Raw genomic sequence first — 24,751 nt, forward strand, 5'->3', positions numbered from 1 at the left:
GAAAACATACAGTCTTTTAACACCCAGTGAGGCTACTTTTTTCCTGTGTAAAATCTTGTGCTGCTATCCTAAACAGAGCTATTTATCATTTTTAATCTTGCAATCTCGCTTGGGTGCTTGAATAATTCCATCAGCGAACAGTCTTTCTGAAATTGTTTTACTTCATTCATTTTAAAGAGAAATTTGTATATTTACTGGACACGCCAACGTTGTAAGTGTGCACCTAGTACAACAATCTTTACGATCTAAAGGCGTAATTAGCTCCTGAACAAAGCTTTCCAGACACTTGTCAATTGTTCTGCATACGATTTAGCCCCCAATAACAAATCTTAGATGATTTCCCTGTCAATGTCGAAAATAAGCGCCAATCATAAAAGGAATCGCTCCATAGAAAATAATTTTCCAAATGGAAGAAAAAAAAATTTAATAAAACGTTTAAACAAAAATAACTTTATTAAATGAAAAGCATTATAACAATTTTTAAATTCATCTTTGTAAAAATAACTACAAAACTATAGACCTATTTTATATTATAATTATTAAAATAGTTAATTAATAAAAGGCAAGATAGCGTAACATTACGTTCATAAAGCTTATAAAACAGTGAATCAAAATATTGATTAATGTTTGCTAGTAAATATATCTTTATATACATATTACATATATAGGTTTTTTGGTTTCAATTTTGGAAATGATTTTTGTCAGAAGATAGCATACCCATTTTATACTCAGTAACTTGAGTTGTAACAAAAACTAGAGAAACAAGTAAATTTGTACCAGAACATTTTAAATTTTTATATAACAAATTTATATGTTATTATATTTTCTTTACTGCTATAAAGAACATAAGTGTAAGTCATTATATTGTATTCTTCAGTAGTTAGTGAATTTGGTTATTTAATAACAAATAATAATAAAATTACCCCCAATGAAAAACAAAAATATTACATTAGTTTAAAAAAAAGACCATCCGGTATTTCTTTAACAGTGTTCTGTATAGCACCTTCACGATCTGTCTTCAGCACCGTTGTCCTGAAACGTAGAACATTTCTTAAATAAAATATGATAATTTCAAGAAATATCTGAGTACTTTAATCCTACAAAATCTAGTACAAAACCTCTACACATCTTTCTTACATCAATTATAACAGATAATGTGCTCTGTGGATGAGTCGACCTTTCAAGAGAAGTGGTAACTGCAATCAATTGGGAGGAAGCTAGTGACTCTAAAACAAAAAAGATGAAGACGATTTCACCAACCAGAAAGAAAAAAAAAAGCTAACAATTTTTTTGGGATGCAAAATTGATTTTATTTCTATGGAGCACCTTGCAGCAAATGATGTATAAAACTAGTGAATACTACGCAAGTCTGGTGGACCAAGTAGATGAAACTGTATGCCTGAAGGGCCAGGATTGTAAAAAAAAAAAAAAAGAAAAAAACATAATCAGGACAGCGTTCATCAAGAGGCTTTAACAACGAGAAAACTGAAGATTTTAAAAAAAGAATTGAAGACCATCGCCCTATTCACCAAGTTGTATTCACTGTACTTCCAAATCTAAAAAAATGTGAAAGATGAAGAAAATGTTTTCCAGCCAAATTAAGAGATGATAGAGACCATAATTGGGAGAATTTCATAAAGGAATTTATAAATTGGAAAAATTCAGGCAAAGTGCATTCAATGAAAAGGAAACTAGGAAAAAAAATAGTACTTGACTTACAGTTCCAGGATTTCACTGATTGGGAACCTTTCAGCTTGCCAAGTAATAATTGGCCCGATTGTGATAAAATAAGTTCAATATTTCTACTTTTTTTTATTCAAATCACGTACTTTTTCTAAATTAGAAATTCAATCAAATCTCAATTTGACTGGCAAGAGCAAATTTTGGAAGGAACCACCGTATATCTAATATAAACAGAACAAATTATAGCAGTTGTTTGGATTCAAACTAAGGAAGGTTTTATCAGTGTTCTGTTTACAAATAGGTATTAAGGGTCAATATTGGACAAAAAAATACTTCATGAAGTGCACAACATAAATATAACATCTTAAATTTAGCCATAAAATAGTAACTTCTCTTTTACACGCAATATAAAGTTTTTGTTAGGATAAAAATTGTGCTGAAGAAAATAAATATTTTTCAAACCTGTGCCAGTTATTGTAAAAAACGAAATGTAGCGTAGTTTAAGCAATAGTTTGATGTTATTTCAAAACATCCCACAGAATTATTAGGTTAATGACTTGTGTTAATGGAATCTTGATTAAGGTAAATTAATACAACAAGAGTTTTTTTTTATTATTGTTTAAATAAAAAATAATTCTTGCAATTTCACCTTTTTTGTAAGTAGTTTTATATACGAAGACTTTAAAAAGGTTCTCAAACTTTATTTTTAAAAAATTACACTATTTATCCATTTCAAAGTAGTTTTCCTCCCTAACGAATTCAACTGTCGCAATATTTCCCATTTTTGGAAGAGGCTCTAGAAAGCTTTTCCTGAAACTGTTTTCGGTGTCCTTTGTATTTTTATTTTGTCACCTCAATGGGTTCTAATAATTTTTTTCTGAACGTTGCCTTATACATAATTGCTTCTGTTATTGTATTTTAAGAAAAGGAAAAAGTGGGTACCTTCTGTCATTAGCAGTACATCTGCTTCTAGTCGGCGTGAATCTATTAACAATGAACGTTCAACAAGACTTTTCACTTTAACTCAGTCCCGTGCGTACTTGAAATAAATAATTTTCTAACAATCGAAGACCTTACAAAACAATTTTAACAGTTCAGTTGGTCCATGCCTTGAAATCTCTGAGAAAATTTCGAGATGAAGAGGCCAGAACTTGAGCAAAATCAATCCGTGACTGCTTCAACATGACAACGAGCCAGCTCATTGCATTTTGTGAATTTGCAGCGAGAAGTGCATTCGAGAGGGTGGGTTTTTTTTTTTGGAAAAACAAAGCAGCTAGTTAGTAATGGCAGTCATTAAGACATTCACGAACCTTGTGAACGTATTTCGTAGTTAATATTTTTTAGCGAATTCTAATGCATCTATTTTTATAATTAGATACATATTGGAAAAGGTGTATTGAAGGGTACATTCTTCTAAAACAAGTTTAAAAGTTTGCTAAGCACGAACACAACTTCTAGCCAAAAACCCTTCTCTTTAAATCATAACCAGATAAAAAAAGTTCGCCTCTATGTACAGAAAACTGAAGCAGTTTAACTTAAGAATATTTCAGAGAACAAAGAAATTGTCTACTGTACCTTTTGATATATTTGTTTTGTACGAATAGTGGCAACAGCTACCAGTCGATAATCTAAAAAGGGGGTTTATTTGAATTTATAAATGGTACATGGAAAAAAACTGCTATATACAAAACAATAAATCGAATAATAAATTGGGATTGAATTTTTTAGGAACTTTCTTTTTCAAATAAATTTGGTTTGATCAAGAATAAACCTAAGGTTAGTAAGACTATACATTTTCATTTCTATGACTACGCGGTGCCACTAAAGAATATAAGGAACCAATGTGGTTAGGTTAGGTCGACTTGGGGTGGAGGCTTCATGGAGGACCGTATCCATTTCCATTAAATTGCTAGGCGATCTCTGATTGCTGAAGATTTGACGTCTCTCCCGAGAGATTCCCATGCCTAAGTTCCTCAAAGGTTTTGGGCTGGTGAGGTAGATTTTTTTTTTAGGGCTAGTATATGGAGCACTCAAGTCCATTCCACTGATCAACGGAAATCGCTACAAAATGCTAAATTGTTTCAGCAACTTCGGACTTTCAGTTTGGCAGGTCTCGATCGAAAGCTTTGCAGGTCTTCGCTTAACGCAGAAACACACACAACATAAAATGCAGATTGCAGAAAGCATGTTGAAAAAAAAGGCGTGATAAAAAAAAACAAGCGTAGTGACGGTGAAAATGAAAATTCATTTGATATAAAAATGAAAAAAGAAAAAGTTAACAAATACAAACTAAAATTAAATAAATTATAAATATAAGCAATAAAAATAATAATAATAATGGAATGATTACAAAAATTGCACGAATACATTTCAGTCTCCATCTTTTCAACTTATTTTTATTATATTTTTTGTCCTTTTTCAACTCCCCAATAAATTTAATTAAATTACAAATTGAAATTAATTACTTTTGAGTAAAAAAAAAAGACAACAAAGACAATGAATGTCTCAGTACAACACAGAAAGCAAAACATTAACAATTTTTAACTTTTTGTAAAACAGAAAAAGAACTTACAAAAGTAAAAATTGATCTTTCAAAACTGAAAGACTCCTTTTTTTAAAAAAAAATAAATAAAAAATAGACACTTATTTTATAAAAAAATAATTCTAACTTATTATTTAAATATTTTTTAAATCATATCACCAATTATTTGAAAATGTATTTTTTTAAAAAAACTATGTTTTCTTATATTTTAAAGAAAACATGTTTGTTTTTTTTTAAAGATTTTAACATATTCTTAGTTTTTTTAAATATAATGTCTTGAGCAATGAAAGTAAAGAACATTGGTGGAGATCAGTCCGGACAATATATTTGTTCAAACATTCTTTAGATATTGTATCCATCTGTAAACAATTTTAAATTTATTTGCCAGCTATAATATTAACGCACCTTATAATATTTGTTGAGAGTTAGGCCAACTATAGTGCCCAGGGCAAATACTAGACTGTAAGGTACTAACTTCAAAAAACCAAAGTTCAACTTCATTCCAAGTAACAGTTGCATAAAGTTCAATTTCTTGTCAGAATAAGGTGGATATCTCGCACTGGAATCAATAAATAAAAATAACAAATTTAAATAATATTCATAATTATGTTTTGAGGTGGACGGCAGGATAAGAAAAGTTCAGATTACAGTAAATGGGATTTGAAATGAGAGCGATTTTATTTATGTTTTAGTTTGTCACAGTCTAACAAAAGTTAAGAAGCTGTTACCTACCTAGCGATGGTTTCCTCCAGAGGGTTGTAAGACTTACTTAGGCAGCTCTTTTTGTGCGAGAAAGTGTCAAATGAATGTTTACCATGGATTGATCCTATTCCACTGTCTCCCACTCCACCAAAAGGCAAGGCGTTCACTGAACAATAAGTACATAATGTATTAATCCAAGCATTTACCCACTGCCCTCAAAAATTTTATAAATTAAAGTTGAATAATACAAAATTTAAAGCAAATCAATGGAGCCATGTTTGAGAAAATTCCATTAAAGTGAGTAATCCATTCAGTAAAATGGTTTTTCCAGCTGATGAAGGTCCACCTGAATCGGAATTACATCAACATATTCAACTTCCGTTTATAATATGTAGGGCAAATACCGTACATTATACTCAAATGGTGCTTCAGAGTGATGCCTAACCACTCTCCTCTCCTAGAAGTGCCTTAAATCGAAGTTTCCATAAGATATGAGTGTGGACACCGCAATGAGAATACGCTTGTTCACAGTTTAAAGGAATTCAGTTGATCCATTTGTAAATCTCACAAAATGTGAAAAATCTACTCTGTAAAGCTGAACTTCCAGTTAAGGGAATTTGATCCCAAATTGCAGTCATTTCCTGTGGGGAGCCTAATCTAACATAGACTTCCAGCTTCTTCCCATTAATAGTTTTTCACAAATACACAGACCATTTTCTAAAAACCACTTTTACAGACACAGGAAATCGGATATATTTCAAGTCCCTTTATTTCCCATTATTTTTAATTATTTATCATTAACTTTAATTTTTGAACTTCTGTAGATTTCAGCATCACTGAAGATCGCAAGCTATGATGGGCGAGATATCAAGGTAAAGAGCGCTAAATACAATGGGCATGAGCATCACTATTGTTGCACTTAATTCGATCAGTAGCTGGAAATTAAAGATATTTTCTATAAAATGATAGTTGTTTAAATATAGATAAACTGATACTGACCACCATATTGTATAATGGTTTCGTTGATGCAAATACTGCCACTGATTGTATTATTCAAAAACAGATCGCATACTTCTCTACGTTTAGTAAATACGTACATGGTTAGGGGGCGTGGCCTGAAATATTCAATAAATTACAGTGTAATCATTTATTTTTGTTGATGAATTTATTTAGAATAAATAAATTGATAGCTGCTATAAAAGCTTGATGTGGTTTTTTCTCTCTCGGTGCAGTTTTATAGATTTTAATAAATACAGGACCAACCTTTCGTTGATAAAATGTATCGCTTCATATGGGCTCTCCACAGTGAGAATAGGCAATATGGGGCCGAAAATTTCTTCTTGCATCATTGGATGATTAGCATTTACATTTCTAATTATTGTGGGCGTAATGAACTTATCATTTGGATCTAATTTCCCACCAACTGCCACTTCACAATTTTCCAATAAATTGGTTAATCGCCTACAAATAAAATTAAATAAATAAAAAAGTAAGTTAGTGTTGAATTAGTTTTAATAATATTATCACAATACAAAGATTCAGATGGATGAATCATAGAAATTCCCATCATACGTCACACAAGTCCAAGACAAACGTTTGCACTAAATATGAACCCTCGCATACACTTGTATGATCATGTCGTCGAATGAAAATGCATTGTTACTATAAATATTAAGAAAACGTTCAACAACGAACTGCGAAAATATTACTGTCATTTCTAATTGTCTCTAAAAGTTCTTCAAATGTTTCTATGCCTGACAATGGTTCTAGACTTCTTTATTTCTAAAGTTCAAGGTCGAGTTAATGGAAATCGCTTAGAAAAATAAAAAATCAACGTAACAATAACTTACTTGAAATGATTGTCATTAATAATTCTACAATAATCTGGCGATTTGGCTGTATCATCTCCAAACCAACTTTGAAGGACTTTTTTAGCTTCTTCAATAAATTTATTTTCTACCTCTTTAGTACATAGAATATAATCTGGAGCTATACACGTTTGGCCAGCGTTCACACATTTGCCCCAGAGTATCCTTTTTGCGGCGTAATCCATATTCACGGTGTTATCAAGGTACAAGGGGCTGAAACAACCATTTTGTCACATCTGTTTTTTTGTTCCAATAATTTAAATAAATCATCTAAAAACAAGGTTTTTTTTTAAAGCAATTCCTGGGAGAAAAGCGCAATACTTTAAATTTTAAAAAAAAAATTACCTCTTGCCACCTAATTCCAGAGTGACCGGTGTCAGGTGTTTCTGAGCAGCGCCGTAAATGATTTTCCCGACCTTAGTGGAGCCAGTGTACATGATATGGTCAAACTTCTCCAATAATAATTCCGAAGTTTCCTTAGGTCCACCCAGGATTACCGGGTAACATTCCTGTGAAAGGGAAATCAGAGAATTTAGCATTTTTCACACATTTTCCTTTAAAACATTTATTTAAGATCAAATGGGCGATCTGAACCACCCTTTAGTGGGTAAATTTGGGTGTTTGCATGTTCTGAAGACCGGAAAGAAGCTTCACCTCCGTGATCTTCTTCTACACTAGTTTTTCTAGGGAAATACGAAGGCGTCAGGGGGAAAAGAAGGGGTAGCATCCCACTAGTGTGCAATTCCGGTAATACGCACGGTTTTCACAAATTGTATTCCATGATTGGACCTTGAAAATTGTTTTAAGAAAAAATCGTGAGAGAACAACGCTAGACTCAGTTAATTATCAAAATTAATAGAAATACTTCACACATGGTGCACTTTATTACAAAAAAAAAAGATCAAATTATATGATATTAAGTAATTGTTCTCTTTTTCAAACAGACCGTGCGAGCACTCAGATGTCGAGGAAAAAAACGCTTTAAAATGAAAAAGATTCTCAAGGTTAGATAAATTAATATACCATTTCTTTAGTTTTAAAGTCAAAAATTGCGAGCATATTAGCGCTAATTTATAAAATTACTTAGCGATTATTGCAATAGAAATAACTAACATTAATTACACTTCTGTGTTTTTAAGGTAATTGCACTTTATTTTTATTATTATTTATAGTTTTATCTTTAATTCTTCAAGGTCTCTTTTGTGTTCGTAAAAGACATTATTATTATTATTATTATTATTCAAGTTCTCAGCCTCGCATTGTAAATGATTATTATTGTTACAACAATTTTTCTATTTATACTAAAACAATCACTATTGGGAAAGTATTCGATATAGAGTGACACAAATCAGGATACGTATTTATCGCCTTAATGTTTCTCTTTATTATATTATTATAAATGGCAATTTCACAATTAGTTAAGGATTTATAACAGTTTTATGTAAGATTCTGTGTCCCCCCCCCCCGTGGCTGTTTCTCGACAGAAAAGTAACTAAATATCCTGCGAAAAATACTTTCTGGCACTCCTCACACACTCATCGTAATTCTCCAATCATAGATTTCATAATTCTCTTCAAAAATTGATTTTGATCACAAGCTACAGTCGGGTCTCATGATTGGCCATGGTCGCAATTTGAAGTTTCAGCTAATTTAGATTTTTCTTTTTTTTGAGATTTGAGCCCATTTTCGAAGAACCACACCTCTTTCAGACTCAAGTAACCATAAAACTGTTACTTCCGTTGAAAACTCTTTAGAAAAGATTCATGATAGCAATAATTCATCTTTTAGGGAGTAACAGAAAGTAAAAACAATAAAAATAATTGGCAAATCATTCTCAGCTGATTATTTCAATTGGCAGCCCAGATACCGGCTATTACTGAATGTTAATTTTATGTTTTATCTTATCTGCAGTAATAAATTTAAATATATTATGTAATAATTATGCTGTTTATGGCTCCACTGGTTTGAGAAGTTCTTTAATCAGAAATCGTTGACCTTTTATCACCTTCTCTTATCTATCACAGTACTGATACTAGAATTTATCAAGTTTATCTCATACTTTCTTAGTATATGGATTTTAAGTATTTCTTAAAAGTTATGCTGCAACCATTTTTTTTCTGGTTTTTCCATTTTTACTGGCTTTTTATTTTCTGGTTAAGTGACATATCCCAGCTAACTTTAGGAGATGGATTTGTGGTTAAGCCTATGCGACATGCGTAGTCTTTCATCACACCTACTAACAGCTTTATAAAAGTCCATTTTAGTAGAAGTAATTTAGTAAAAGTTTTTGTTTTATGCAGCCTACCTTGCTTCAGGTCTATCTCAGAAAAGATCACAGCTGAAAACAGTTTATTCATCATTCTTCTGAGACTACATCTTTCTCAATTTCAGCCTTTCGACATTTCATCACAATTGGGACTATGTTCAGTAGGATGACTCAATTTTCTTTTCCATGAAGGTTTTGTGTCACACCTCTTTTCCTATGTTAGTTTATACTTCTAAGCACCATCTTCTAGAGTATAGCATTTCCAGCTATCATTGCGATTCACTATTTCCACTCTTATTCACAACGACTAATCTTTCAGAACCTAAAACTATCACAAACTTTGCCTTACATGTGAACGTCCGTCACTCGGCATAATTACGATCACACCAAGTCAACACATACAAGCTGAAAAAAAAACAATATATTTATTACCTGATCTAGATATTTCGGAATCATTTCTTTCAAAATAGACGCAGTGGCGGGAGCCAACTCCGAAGGCTTCATGATGACACAATTACCAGCCGCAATGGCGCCTACCGTTGGCGTTAGAGTTATATTTAGTGGATAATTCCATGAGCTTATCACCAGGACTACACCTTTTGGATCGCTATAGATTTTAACTTCATTAAACATGGTCATTAAATTCTTCTTAGCCTGTAATCAATATAAAATCAAAACCAATTTTTATTAGCACATAAATCGATATCTTATAGTCATTATAAGTTCATCAATACTACCTTATATGATTATACTAATCACTCCAATAACTGTTATTGTTAACCTGCTATTAGGTTGTAAACAGCATTAAGGTTTACCTGTTCTAGTAATAACTTTAGAAGGTTTTCCTTCAAGCGTTCAGTTTACATTTAGTTTTAACAAATTTAAAATTTCCCAATTATTTCAGCTGTATAAAAATGCTTACAGTTCACTCGTAGGGATTGTTGGCTTGCTCATACAGGTGCATTCATCGCATTTACTATCTATGGGGAAAAGTCATAAGAGATGGGGCTGATTTGAAATTTTTTTGGATGTAAGTGTACAGAGGAACAGAAGTCAATGAGTTACTACTAATAGAAAAATTACTTTCATAGCCTTCCGTTTCTGACACAAAAACCAGTCTTAGAAACGTCAGCAGAAAACGCGATTTCTACTTGAACAAACTACGTCTAAAATTGACGTATGTTCGATTAAAATTGATGAATTAGATTCATTAGATATGTCCTCGCTTTCACATTAAAAGTATATAATAACCAAAAATCACCTCATTGTATTACAAATCTTTAAAGTTAATGTGAATTTAATTTAAATGTGGCCTATAATTGTTTTCGTCAGCATTACTTAGGCTGTTAGCAAATACAAAATAATCTTAAAGAGATGATCGAAACAAACCCGAATGAAATCGATTGTCCTAAAAAAATGTACACACAGAACTATTAAGTAACTAGTGAACGGATGGCCATGGTCAGCCGGCAATTTCGGCAAGCCTACTGCAATTAGCGGATATTGAAAGATCTGGTGCATGAAGGCGGGGAAAAAATAATAGATCAATACAGTTATTTTTATAGGCGATGTGACCTTCCCTGTTTAGAATATATAAACTTAAATAAATATGAAAAGAATGAGAATGCGTTGCTTTGAATAGTAATATTTTTGTCTCTGAACATTAAAATAAACATTTTTTTTTCTCTTATCGCTCTGATTATACTGTGATTACAAACAAAGCAACTGAAAATAAACAGAACTAAACAAACAATTATTTACATAACAATTTACATAGTTATTATGTTTGGGCTGGGAACTTCCAAGAGTAGAAAAACTATTTATAATACACACAACAGAATAAATAAAGCAATTCAAAGCTGGTTAGATCTTTTGTTTAAGAACTTCACATTTAGAACAGAGATACTTCGAAAGGTGATATTGCAGAGATTTGTTTCTTATATTTCTGTCAGACCCTTTTCTTCATCAGATCAAATATGAAAACTATGAACAAAAAAACACAAGACCCTTAAAACCCTTTTGCATGAATTTGAGAAAAAGGGAAAAAATAGTTAAAAAATTAAATGTGACTTCTTATGTGCATTACATAATTTTAATACACACACGCAACACCAAAATACGTATCAAATGTTTTTAAGCTAGGAATGTGCGCATATGATTTATAAAGACTACTTAAGAATCGTAGAAAGCCTAAACTTGGTAATGTTTTCACTTTTCTTGCGATTTCAATTCAAATCGAATCAAATGATTTTCTTAATATTATGCAATAATTTTTTCTGGAAAACTATTTTGGTACGCTAGTTTAATAAAACAATAATAAAACTGAACTAACATTTTGCGGTTTCATCCAAGACTTGAGGTTTGCCAAAGCATCGTCAATTTCATTAACCAGTAAACCAATCTCTGTTAGAAAGGCTTCCATTTTGGACTGGAACATAAAAACAAAATAACAATCATAAGAGAAAGGATATTGCTATGACGTAAGACATATTTCGGACGTAAATAATAAAACTTATGTCCCATTATTTTGAGATGTTACCAATTCGAATCGCTTTCAAGTTTTTAGAAGTAACATAAATAATAGCTCTTCTTGCCTTCTTGGAGCCTTTCCTCATATAGTAATCTCTAGTGGTTTAAAAGAGAAGCTATTGGAAGTCCTCCGTTAGCTTAACTTCATTTAAACAACGTCGTACGATTCATATGCTCACATGAACTGCAATAACCTCGGTGAGAAAGCAGGATAATCTTTCAAAAACTTTGAAAGTGATCTCATATATTTCATATTAGGCAGGATTTTTAACATCGTTCTATGTTCTCCAAGAGCCTGATCAGCTACTGCTATATCCCTTTGTGCCCTACTGTATTTTTGAGTAAGCTATGTCGAATTACTTACTCTGTTCTAAGCTTATTCCGGTAAAAGATACATAGTGCTTCCCAGGGTGTTGAACGTCTCATATGCGGAGTCATGTCCCACCATTCCACGATAAGATGAATTTATTCTCTCTGCCCAGGTTACTTTCATTGTAATTACATAAAAAGCACTTCCCTTAGTCTCGTATCATATTTGGGAATGCCTGATGTCACACAAACACAATATAGGGGAAATACTGCCGGTTTCTAACACAACCGTTTGAGTACATTATTCGGGGTTTCATCGTATAGACACTTTAGTAAATGACTGAAGCAGTATTTTGCTTCAAAAGAAAACAATAATGATTGAAGTACTCTTAATAAATAAATTAAACTTTTAAGAATTAATTATCTCAATTCTCACACTAAACTCTGCTAAATAGGGCAAAAACAAAATCAGACTTTTAAGAAGAAATATTAAAATCTGCAAAGGAAAAACAAAGACGTTCCTTTTAAAACTTCAAGTATAATAAAATTAAAACTTACTTTTCTAAGATCTTCATTGAGGGCACTAGCTAATTTTGGTCCATTCTCGACGAGCATTTTTCTCAACTTTTGCAATTGGTCCCGACGAAATTCGTACGGTCTTGTACGACCACTTTGAAAAGCATCTCGTGCTGTTTGTACAATCTAAAAATTGCATAATAAGAAATTTGATTAATATATTTCAGGAAAAGTAAGAATGAAAATCGCTACTAGTTTTCAAGTAATTCAATGTGTAATTGTTAGAGTATGTTCATTCAGACATGATTATGTTGCAAATATACAACAAAGAATAAAATACGTGAAGCAACGTATACAACCACGAATGTCTCTCACTAGCTAGCTACACCCATTGCTTAATGTAACCTAGCCGGTCTCATGTTTATAACCTTGTTCGCTAAACCTTCACCTAACCTTCTTTCAGTTATACAATTAAACTTGAATAAACGTAAGTGAAATACAATTGAATTAGATGAATTTCTTTATCTAGGTAAGATTGAAAACATTTAACTAAATGAACAAAAATAAAACAAAGAAAAATGCCATGATATCAAATTGTTATTAATTTAAAAAGATTTACGTAGTACGTAGAATTAAACTTTTAAATTGCCATATTATAATAAATAACAGCAGAGGAAAAAAATTAAATATTAAGAAGCGCATTAAAGACCAGGTATTAAGCGACCTTGAATCTTTAATTTAGTTTTAATTTCGGCCAAGAGAATAAAAAAAAGAAAGAGATATCTTGTTTCTGATTTGTAAAGCAACAGTATTAAATCTGCTGCATTCTTTGACTTCTTTTACCGAAAAGAAGAGTTAATGTTCAAATTAAATGCCTCAAAAACGAAAAAACTGAAATACCTCTCTTGAGGTATTTGATCACTGCAATAAATAGTTTAAGTTTTGATCAAAATTCGTCAACTAGAAGTGTAATTTTTATATTTAGGAGAAGTTTTTTCTCTTTTTTTTCAATATTTCTAATGAATTTGTTAAATACCCTGCATTATTTACTCAACTATTGCTTTTTACTTTAAATTTTAAACATTTACTCAGGAAGTTGAGTTTCTGAAAGAGTTTTTTGGAGGTAACAAATAAATTTAACCATTTAAGGGCTCAATAGTACCAGTGTATCTATTCCGATTGCTGGATATAACATTATGGTCACTTAAAGCAATTTAAGCAAGTTGGTTAAAGGAAATGCGAAATTAAAAAATATCTATGAAAAGTCTGTATGAAGTAAATTAGGAATAATCCTAGAATGTACTCAGACTTAACTTGGTATTTTTTACATTTATTTATAAATTTAATTTTTTTATGTACGAGCAGATTTTTTTTTCCTTTAATGTGCGTTCCTTGACTTTCCAATTAAATTAAGCAATCCAGGTTAAGGATATCTCCTTACTTAAGCACGGTTTTTTTCGAACCAATCTAAATGAAAAGTAGGCTATCAATCATAATATCCAGTTTTCCTTGTTACCTGAGCGCAAATAAAATCGAGACGTTTATTCTGCCACGAAAAACGCTATTCACAATACCCTTAAAATTACAGAAACTGTTCCTTCTTATGCGACCTTTTAAGAAACTGACTTCTTTCAGGAGATTAATCCTACAATCTTTGCTTATAAATCGCTAAAATATATTGGCTGCATTGTTGATTCTCCCATTATTTGTTTACAAGAATATGAAAAACCGCTATAAGGCATGGTTGGTATGAGAAGATTTAGGATGTAAGTGAAGAACAGGGCGGGACTTGGAAGAGGCTCAGTTTGCAAGATACTAGGACTGTTTTTTGGCTTATGTGGGTGCAGAAGTTTTGGTAGAAGATTAAGTTTTGCTGGATTCCTTCTTCATGGTCTCATTATCTCCGGTAAGCGATCTTCATATTGTTCAAACACCATTTTCTGACTATTCCTGTATTCTGTATTCTTCAGTAAGTGCCTTATCGTTTAATTATCATGATTAGTTTGGGAGGCTGTAACCACGAAGTCGTTCTAGTGTAAACTCCAAATCAAAAATCTTCACGATTACAGTACTTCCCCTTAAGAGGGCAAAAAGAAGTAAAAAAGGCCATTTTTCTAAGAAAATGTTTCAAATAAAAGTGATTGACGTTGGTAGTGTCTAGTGATAGTTCCAACTGAAACGCAATCACTAGTCTTTTTAAATAGAAAATCGAATTAGACGTAATGTTCACAAACTTCTTTTTGAACCACATCTAAGATTAAAATCCTAAGAGAGGTGGATAAACAGTAGAAACACGCCTAATCGCATTAAATAGTCTAATAGGATTCCCTGTAGAGGTGAAAGTCATTCTGACCCTTGCAAAGTGCCCGCAAGTTCAAGGTTTGTAAACAGTTCTAAGAAAGAAGCCGACAAAATGACAATGCAAAATAAAAATCAATTACTACTGAAGGGCCATTAAGAGAGATTTGTGTGCAGAATTTTTTCATTTCTCTTCTTAATACGCAAATCTTTCAAAATCTGGAGAGAACTCTCACAGCTACCATTGCAATACCGATAGTAACTTGCTAATTGTAACATTTTCCACATTCTAGTAGAAACTAAATATTAGTGGTAGAGAGTTACGTCTGGCTACTACTTGCCAACTGCGCTTAGATTCGGAAATTACTTTTCAAGTCTACCATCACCAAATCACGCGCTAATTATTCGTTCTGGAAAACTGTTTCAGAAAAGAAAAGTTGGACACTGAAAGAATAGCTGCTACCAGCGGAAGTTAGACACCCCGCTTCACATCTGGTAAGCCAAATATCAAAGATGGAATTAAAGAACTCAGAGCACCGTATAACAGATACAAAAATAATTGGTTTCCTCATCATTTCCAAAATACTTCCTGACGTCAACAAGCAAGTATTCGCTAAATTTATTCAGACAGTTCCTTACTGTTTGTAGTAATAAAAAAAATTGCTCAAAATTCCTTGGCAACAAATTATATTTATATATATAATAAATTGCCTAATTTCAGCGATTAGATTCCTTCGGTTAAAATAAACTAAAAAAAAATAATTCCTTCTCGTGATCATACATTTTGGATTAATTGACATTCGAAATCTTTCACGGTCATCAACAATTGGGCCCCAAAGGCCAACCAGCTGTAGATATTTTTTTTACAATGAAACATATTATTTTCGCAGTTAAACTTTTATATTAACTTGAATTTGGACCGGGAAATGTTAGCAAAACATCTAGTGCTTTCGGAGCGCTTACAATCATTGAGGCGCTATCTTAATCCAAGCAATTCTCGGTGTATATAAATAACATCAATCTGATGATCCAGCCAGCAATAAATTAATGAATTTATGATATTTGTAAATCATCTGGCTGTAGCCCAGTATTGGGTAGACAAACTCTAGCGACAGGATTTGACAGGAATGGTTCTACTTCTTTCTCATTTAATCTACTCCATGGAATAGAAGCCATCGAGCTACAAGTTGTCGCAAATTATAATTCATAAAATGTGTGATTTCTCCAGCGTTTCTAAAAACTGCTTGGTCATTAAGAAAGGCTCAGGAAAACATGACTAATCACTAAACTAAACCCATTCTTTGCATTAATAATTCAGTTTCATTTGGACAATAGAGTCATTAGATTAATATTAGCTGGTGGGGTTAACACTAATACCATTGGGCTTACTGGATCACTTACTGTACTTTGAGTCCAGTGTGCACTCAAACGTGACCAGCTGCAGGAAGCTTAAATTTTAAATTTCAATTAGCACTACCATGTGATGAGGCTGAGGTTTTGATTGAAATCGACTCATCCTAGAGGACCATTGAGGATTTCTCAGCTCATGTGTGAAGAACCTATCATAATCACAGTGGCAGGAAGCTGTCAATAACTTTTCGAGGAAAGGCACTTGTTGGGTAAAGAGGTAGTGTAAGGCTCTCCTCTGGGTTCAATGGGTTTTGAAGAAGATTCCACATCTGGAGTACCTCTATATTGATTAATTTATTCGCTTTTTTGGAACATTTCTTTAACAAAAATGGCCTCCTCCGATTTTCTTTGTGCTTACCTTTAGAGCTTACGTCAATCATTTCCAGTAAAAATGTTTTTAGGACATTCTGAGGAGGAAAGAATAAAATATGTTTTATTTTCGCAGTTTGAGAAATGTATATTATTTAGAATCTCTAGAAGTTTAGCAAGGAAAAAGAAAGGTATATTGTGCATGTATACACAAACTCATAATGTGAGTCAATTCTAGCATTTCGTAGGTGTGAGGCTGTGGGTTGCCTGCTAAAGAGGTAAAATCCTCAGACTAGGTTTTGACCAGAGGCTAATCCTCGGAAACATCAAAGTAAGCTAAACTTGGCCTTGCTTGGCACCTCCAAAAGGATGTGCGGATACTTATAATCAAGAAAGTGTTATACCTTACAGAGGTTCGGTGGACTAAAGCTCTCCAGGAAGGAGTTAAAGGGGATGGTAATAAGTTAAAAGAGACGTTCGCCTTTGTCACAATAACTATTCCCACTTTGTAAGTTTTCCAATAGCGTACTGTGACCTGCTTGACCTAGAATGCTTCACTTGGTCTCAAATGGTTCCATCCAAACATCTCATATCACAGCTCGTTATCATTAAAAAAATACCTGGGCAGAGGTCATCGATCCCCAATTTAACTCCAAGTCTAAAGCACAAAGAAAAAAAGCCCAAGAATCGTCTGAACACACAAAGCACGCACTTCCTAAAGAGATGAAATACTTTAAGGGAATAAGTTGAGTTCGTTCTATCTAACTAAAAGCAGGGTGATGATCCCAACGCGGTATTCTCAAGCTTTTATAGCAGATACAAAAAGCCAGCATTCGTCAGTTCACCAAAAGATTTAGAATGATGTGCCATCGGTCCCCACCGTAGGCATTTCCAACACTGGGCACAGAACTGAAAATGGGTCCAGGATCTACCAAACACTTCAGATATCCAGCAAATAATGTGATGACAACGTGTTAAATGCTTTATTAGTGGAATCCATTTTTCGTCACAAACCTAAGGATAGTACATCTGAAGGACAGAAATACGAAACCGTTTGCAAGGTAAGAAAACAAGAACGGATAAAATCAATGGTATCTATCTGTCACTAGGGTTTGTAAATATTTTATTATTAATTTAACGCTTTTTAAAATGATGTGGAACGTTAATTTTTCCTCAAAAGTAATGTATTATTAAGGTTAAACCCAAATAATGAAAAAATCATCAAACTTCAGCTAAGATAGTGCACCTTTTATAAAGGTTAAAACCAAAGTCGTATAAAAAAGAGAAAAAATATCTATAAATTTTCAGCTTGCAATCTTACATAAGTTGGGTAGGAAGTGCATAGTCTCACGAATACGAGCAGCAGAACAAGTTAGAAAGTTTTATTTAAACTGTTTAAGACTTCCGTTTTTTCAGAGAGTATTTTTTCAACAAATAGAATGAAGGTTCATAGGTCAACTCTTAGTTTTGAAACATACTCAAACATTATTAACCAAATAAAAATATTTTTTTAAATAGAAAGAAAAGTACTTACCTTATTATATTCTGTCATCTTTCAAAAGTATTTAGTGCTTTTGATGGTTGGTCAAAAGTTCCACACTCACTGCAATAAATGAAACTCTTTAAAAAAAAAACTTGTTTACAAACCAGGGTCTAACCGGCGACTGGTTAGTAAAAAGTGGTCAAGGCGCGAGTATGACCTCTACTTGAAGTGCTAAAACTATTCAAAGGTTCACTCACAGCATGAGCCAAGGTAATGAGAAGAAATAAAAAAGAAACAAAATAATGAAGCGATCAGAGTGAAACAAAAATGACTGGTAGGGCAAACGTCGAACACGAACTGATACTGAGCAGAACTGACTTGCGCAACTAACTCTCCCTGCTTGTGGGAGGTTATACAATGTCTACCTATTGTTAGTGTGACAAAACTGCATCACGAAGATGTCTGTTTCCTGCACATTGTGTTTCCTATTATTTACGCTACACTCTTTCTGCTCTTAAAAGTTTAGTGCTTTCTAATTGTTCTAACCACTCATAAGCAGAAGCAATGCAATCGTCATCTTCTAGGTCGGAAGCTCGGCAAAATAAAAAAATCATGACTGAAATTGGCATTATTTTTCATCCTATTGAATTAATGAATCAATCATCAAAAACAATGAACAATATAGAATATAAAACTAAACATTAGAAAATTTCAGAAAAATCAACGATACATGTAGGAATAGGTATTTCATGTTATGGAATTTTCTTAAAGCTCCGCAATTTAGCGATACAATTTGGAGTTTTTTTTTTGTTTGAATACCTGAAGTCATTAAAAAGCCCGGAGCTTTTTTAGTGCATGCAAAAATTACGAATGTGCTGGAAATCAGCTGATTATTATTACTTGAAACTGTGAAAATTGAAGAGAGTAAATGGTCTGAGTGTACCACTCAAGATGTTTCACCACGGTACGAGTAAATTGTAGCAACCTTAGCCTAGAAGTAACAGAACTATGTATAGCACTTCAGACCGCGCTCGCAGTGTCGGTTTAGAATAATTTAAAAAAAAATTTTTGTTTAAAGTTGCAGAAAGAAAGCGGCCAGTTGTCGGTCAAACAAAAAGCTGTTACATAAGCGTTAATAAAAGAGTAATTCTCCGGGAGAAGGTGGAGGCAGATTGTCGCAAGTGAAAGTTCGTAGATATCTCTAGGAGAGCGGAAGTGAGGGGCGAACTTCCTGGCTTCAGGTCTAGTCAGTGAGAACTTGAGTGTGCTAATTTAACTCAACTTATAGCTTCGTCTGTTACGATCCAATTTGCTAGGCTACTTGAGCGTATCAGCTGTCTCATTGCAAAAGTGTCGTGAGAAACGCACACATTTCACTACGTTGCCCAAAGCAGAGAATGTGCGCTCGACTGGAACATGCAGTCCTCTAATTTCCAGTTAGTACCAAATATAGGCTTAAATCTGATTATCCTAGGACATCCTTACTGCTGGTCAGAAAGAAAGAACATTCCCTTGAAAACGTCAGTTGGCATGAATAGCGCTTCAAAAAAAATGTCGGGTGTGAAAGACTCTTAAGACTTTCTCTGGCTTCATTTTTCGAAGTTCTTATTCATTTTCTTCAACTCTGAATATTTGATACATATTTACTTTTTACAAAAATTATTCAGTTACACCAAAATAACACTTTAGAGGAAGGTCTGCCTCCACCCATCACTAAAAATGTCAAAAAAAAAACAAATCCTAGATAAATATTAAAAAATTGATAGATCTATTCGTGCCCAATATTATATATAAAGAAATTCTTAGTTATCACTTTGAGGTTATCTGTTCAGCTAAGTGATTCTTTCACTTGAGGAATTGTCTTCTCGTTATAATGTATTCTAACATTCACATTCTACACTCCTTAGTGATGTAAGAAACGCAAAACCGTGAACTATTCTAAGATATTACTTTCGAAGGTAAGTCTATACATAATCCCTCTCCTAAACGTGGGAACAGAAAAATGTTTCAAATAAAAGTAATTGTAAACATGTTTACAATTATGCTTAAGGCAAATCGTTGAAGCTATTTGCGAAATTTAAAAAAAAAATGAAAAATCCATATATTTTTTCACCTATTACCACAAAATCCTTTTTTCTAAATACTATTTTCGATCGCAGGATTCTTCAAAACGGATATTGAAAATTTGAAGCGAAACTACACTTTTGACACCAATAGCGAGACAAATTAAAACTTATTCAACCAATTATTAAAGAAGAAAGAATGAAAACAAAAGTGTATTGGAACTTTTAACAATAAAAATCTAATTAATTAAACAGGTATTAAAGTAATTGCTACTTGGTTACTAAGAGCTACAGCTGATGCGAGTTATTTTTATTCATGCTCCAGAATAACCTTTACTGTAGGTTTCCTTAACTCAAATAGGCCTATAAATAAGTTACGAGTATCTTTATAAACAATTATTTAGATTTTAATAGTTTTATGGCAATAGGAAACATTAATTAAATTTTATTTGGTATATTTCAATTCCTTGCACTTTAATTCTTTTCAATGTATTAGTTTAATTGGAATTGTATTCCTATGAAGAATGTAAATAAAATTAAAACATCCAAAATAGTAATTCTTAACTGGTGACCTACATGCGAAGAATGGTTGGTCGAAAATTGAATACCAATTTGGAATATTTGTCTAAAATAGAGAGTTTTGAATATTGTTTTTTTACACTCTGGTGGCTGCAACAATTTCAAGACAATATATTGACGTAAGTATGGCGTTCCTGTACAGTTCTCTCTAAGCTCCCGTAACCTGTAATTAGGATAGAGATGTTACTAGTTTGACAGATAATACGTAATAAGTGTCCAGTTATGTGAACTAGGGCAGTCATACCATCACACGCCAGTTATCTATCCTTATCTAATAGTGCAACCGCACGCGGAAGTCGTGCATACATGTACTTCTCTGTTTTGCACTGGTCCAACCCCCTCGTTTGTTAACCCTATACCAGAACATGGATTTCCTAAATCATCTTTGTGGAAAATCTTCTTTACTCACATAACTTTTTTTGTACTGTAATATAACTCCACATTGACCGCGTCAGAGCGCCGAACTGACTCAGTAAGATAGGTAACGGACCGGTGAAGCGAAGTGTAATCGTTAACGAGAGTACACTGTCCTTATACCGGCAGTGCGCTGAAAAAAATCCCAGGCACTAATGACCTCAGGGAATTGATGTAAACACCACCATAATATCACGTACGCAAATTAAAAACTAAGAAAATTCCATTAATAGTGAAAATAAGTAATTAGCTGGTAGCATGAACAGGAAACTATCTGGCTGTTGTTTTGAAAACAGTAAACAGCCAGTCTGGAGTAAATTTCAGTTTTCTGCCTTCTTTCGGCATTTTTACGAAGAAAGTTACGCCAGCAGCGAGAAATTTAGCAATTTCTTTCTAAAAAAGAAATGCTTTTTTGATTCCTCGAAATAGTCATCGCATAATTGGATTTTGTATCATCTGGAGTTAGTAGAAAGTATGCGATGTGTGAAAAAGTTATTACTTAATTTCACACTGGTAATACAAGATGTAAGGCCCTCTGAATCAGAAAAGCTGATTGCGTTTCGTTGTGTGGAACATTAGACAATATTAGAGCACGGGGTCCTGTTGTCATGGCATTACGGTCCAGAAGAAAGATGAAGCCGGTTCTTTAGTAGGTGATGATCGTTGAACGTCAATAGATGCTGCTCTACAGTCACCAAGAAAGCGAAGTAGTTGTCATCAGATAACGTGATCTTCAATGGTTTTCTAGAGGTTTGTGACGGAGGCGTTGTAAGTGGAAATGCTCAAAACTGAAGCATCAGTCTCTCAAAATGGCCAGAAAGCTATTAAATCATTGAGCCTTACACAATAACGCTTTATAAAACCCACATATTCGGAAATTACTCGCTTAGAACGGCAGTTATTTTAATAAGCCATTCATTTAACATTAAATAACCTAAAAATGTTACATATAATAACGTAATGTTTTGAATTTGCATATATTCTAGATCTAAAGAAAATTTAGAACCTTGATAATTGCAGAAACAAGTCGAGAGAATCTGTACTGGAAGGTGAAAGCTCCTGAGATTTGAGCCGAATGTAACTCGCGCCACTTTTGCTTCCTACAGTTTACGCTATTAAAACATCTTGAAACTTATAATTGGTACTGAAAAGAGAGTTGATTTAACTATAACCCATTGGCGGCATTTTTAGAAAAGTCTTCTTTTACCTTCTGCAAGCGCAGATTAGCCGTATTTAGAAACTTGGAAAAGCGTAACAATAGCGCACTTCCGTTGAGGGGATATTCTTCCGACTCACAATTTGGTTTGGAAATTTCAAACGTTGTACAGGCGTTTGAACCGTACAGTGGAGAGCATAACCTCTACCTAAGAACGGCGCCAAATTCAAGTTCATGTTAAAATATCTCAAATCTAGATTGTGAGTAGAGTGTTCGCAAAGGTTTTCCTAATTATTTGGAACCATTTTCGAAAACAATCATTAGATACTAAAAAACTATTTAGTTAAGTTTACACTGATTGTCTTCACTTTGGGAATTTTACGACTTAACTCTTACGAGCGTTGCACGGGTGTTGTGAGATCGCAACTACCACTGAAATGGCATTTAGAAAGGAAATCTAACCCCATTCTTCCCCCAAAAGTGCCCTTAAATGAATGGTCCTGAGAGTGTGTAAAACAAAAGTTAAACTTCTACATTTAAGCAATTATAATTATTACGAACAATCATCGAAAAAATGAAACAAACTGCAAAAAAACATCCATTCAGTAAAGTGGCACTTCCGGTCTGTTTATTGTCGGGGATCCAAGGCGGGAACCTAAACCAAATATTAAACTTTGACTTCCTGAGTTTTTTCGTTTTTTAATTATACCAACACCCATACTTCCGTAAAGATAGGCCTAGAGGAAATGCGTAAAAACCACTTTTCCAGACCAGGGAATCAATACGCAGATTTTTCCGGTTACCAAAAATTAAAAAAAAAAAAACCTACCAGGGAAAGGAAAATGTAATAAAAAATTTAAAATATTCAGTAAAAGAACGAGTATTATGGCCACAACTTATCTGTGAATAAAATTGTTTTATATATCAAGCACTTATCGATCATGGTTTCGTAATATTGTGATATAAAGAAAACAGAATTACTTACAGTTAATTTGTGTTATTTTCCGGATTTTTTTTTATTATTATTAATAGAAGTTTTCCTTAATTTCACTCCCAAGTAACAACTCGTTAACAATGTTTGTCAATTAAATTTGTTGTTATTTTTTTAGAAATTTGGTGATTATATTTCCCTCGAAATAAATACCATTACAAACCAAGGCCATTTTTTGGTCAAGAAAAAAACTCACGCACATTGTATTTTTACTTAATTTGTGGTTAAAAAAAATCTAACAGAAATTTTTAGTGTTTCACTAGAGAACGATCTAAAGGGGAGATCATAACCTCAAAACAACTCAAAATGGTGAAAGAAGTTTTTGAATTATAATCTGATTAAAAGAAAGTGAGAAATACATTTACTTAGTAAACAATTGGTTGTTTTAATTCGCTTCTCGGGTTTGTGTTACTGAAAGGGACGGCCCTGTTTTGGGCCTAGAAAAGGGTGGATTCATTCCTAGATTTGATCTTCAATCAAATCCATTCAGATGGGGGGGGGGGAGAAAAGGCGTACATATCATTGGCAGGGTAGCTGGTTTAGATTTGGTTGACAAGGAGACGAAATGATGCTTCATGGACTCTCACAACTCCCCAGTCTAAACACAGAATTGGTAGGATGCTTTGTTTTGAGGTGGGCACCATAAAATATTGAATGAATCGTATTTAATCTATTACCAGTTCACTCAATCGGGTATCAAAATCCTTCCTTGGTTGTGAAACTCCAGCAAACCTCTTGTTCAGGTTATTTTAGTTTATTTATTTTAGCGAATGAATACAGTGTAATGAACCTCCAAAATTACCTGCAAGCTACTTCTAAAAATGAATTCAATGAACTGTATCCTTGAAAATTACACAAATTGCATAATAAAATGTGATGAAAAAAAAAAAAAAGCTTTAAGAAATAAAATATTACTGTTTATGATAATTATAGCATTAAAATTATGCAAAATAATTTTGATTGCTTCAGTTCCTGTTAAGAAATGTATTTATACAAAAATTATGTATAATGAAGTTGTGTGATTGAAAAGTCTTTTCTCATACTAGACTTCATTCATTCACGTAATCCAACAATTTTCTTCATTTTGAGAGTAATTTATCCCATGTAATAGTTTATGAGAAATGAATACACTAAAGTATCACGTATTTATTTTGATTGGAAATGAAAATTGTAGCAGCGCAGGTATAAACTGCCAAACAGGTGAAGGTAACAATTTGATTACCTTGAAAAAGTTGATGTGTGATTACATTCTTTTTTATAATCTAAATGTTGCTTGCTTCTATATCAGTTCATAAAATAAAACATTTTTGCTGTATCACAATGTTTTTCTTATTGACAATCGATTTTCTTCTATTGTATTTACCCAAAATAATATTTTTCCACACCGAACTCAGGCGCTAATTTAAAGGGGGGCAATAATCATCCCCGTAAAACTGGAATGACAAAGTTTAGTTAATTGCATTTTGATAATAAATAAAATTATATTACATTGAATATATATGTAGATGTTTCAATATATTTCTTGACTTCTAGTGAAAAAAAAAACTTCCCTTCCCATAATAATGAGTGAGTTCAGAAAATAAAGTATATTTGTACATTAAAACAGATGTTTGTATAAACAGAAGTATGAATA

The 24,751-nt window shown here is 32.9% G+C and overlaps 1 protein-coding gene and 2 long non-coding RNA genes across 8 annotated transcripts; 2 read left to right on the forward strand and 1 right to left on the reverse strand.

Moving 5' to 3' along the window:
- Positions 1-430: 430 nt before the first annotated feature.
- Aldh-III (Aldehyde dehydrogenase type III) lies at positions 431-20,169 on the reverse strand. Of its 6 annotated transcripts, XR_012460408.1 has the most exons (13): positions 17,967-18,309; positions 12,458-12,601; positions 11,394-11,489; positions 9,494-9,715; positions 7,141-7,304; positions 6,778-7,008; positions 6,191-6,388; positions 5,927-6,042; positions 4,958-5,093; positions 4,631-4,784; positions 3,259-3,311; positions 1,138-1,226; positions 431-1,032 (listed from the first exon to the last, which is right to left on the reverse strand). XR_012460408.1 is itself a non-coding variant. In XM_074134695.1 (12 exons), the coding sequence occupies exons 2-12, from the start codon at positions 17,982-17,984 to the stop codon at positions 1,006-1,008; spliced, it is 1,506 nt and encodes a 501-aa protein (XP_073990796.1). In that variant the 5' UTR covers positions 17,985-18,035; positions 20,029-20,169; the 3' UTR covers positions 431-1,005. The 6 variants fall into 6 exon arrangements, 4 of the variants coding, with proteins under 4 accessions (XP_073990796.1, XP_073990798.1, XP_073990795.1 ...); XR_012460409.1 differs by lacking the exon at positions 3,259-3,311 and having other exon boundaries at positions 17,967-18,308; XM_074134695.1 differs by lacking the exons at positions 1,138-1,226; positions 3,259-3,311 and adding an exon at positions 20,029-20,169 and having other exon boundaries at positions 17,967-18,035.
- Positions 1,222-4,252, forward strand: LOC141457552 (uncharacterized). Its single transcript, XR_012460413.1, has 2 exons — positions 1,222-2,265; positions 3,769-4,252. It is a non-coding gene; the product is annotated as an uncharacterized lncRNA (long non-coding RNA).
- Positions 12,857-24,368, forward strand: LOC141457550 (uncharacterized). The gene is made up of 5 exons (XR_012460411.1): positions 12,857-12,944; positions 14,133-14,321; positions 15,141-15,315; positions 20,075-20,676; positions 23,237-24,368. It is a non-coding gene; the product is annotated as an uncharacterized lncRNA (long non-coding RNA).
- The last annotated feature ends 383 nt before the right edge of the window (positions 24,369-24,751 follow it).

This window comes from Rhodnius prolixus, unplaced genomic scaffold (genome assembly GCF_049639745.1).
Source record: "Rhodnius prolixus isolate KJV_2025 unplaced genomic scaffold, Rpr scaffold_22, whole genome shotgun sequence".
Taxonomy (NCBI): domain Eukaryota; kingdom Metazoa; phylum Arthropoda; class Insecta; order Hemiptera; family Reduviidae; genus Rhodnius; species Rhodnius prolixus.

Excerpts from the sequence above, each read along its gene's own strand:
- Aldh-III (XM_074134695.1), bottom strand. Across the intron at positions 5,094-5,926 it reads AACCATTATACAATATGGTG|TGAACGCCTTGCCTTTTGGT; the intron begins GTCAGTATCAGT and ends CTTATTGTTCAG. Across the intron at positions 4,785-4,957 it reads CTGGAGGAAACCATCGCTAG|TGCGAGATATCCACCTTATT; the intron begins GTAGGTAACAGC and ends TATTGATTCCAG.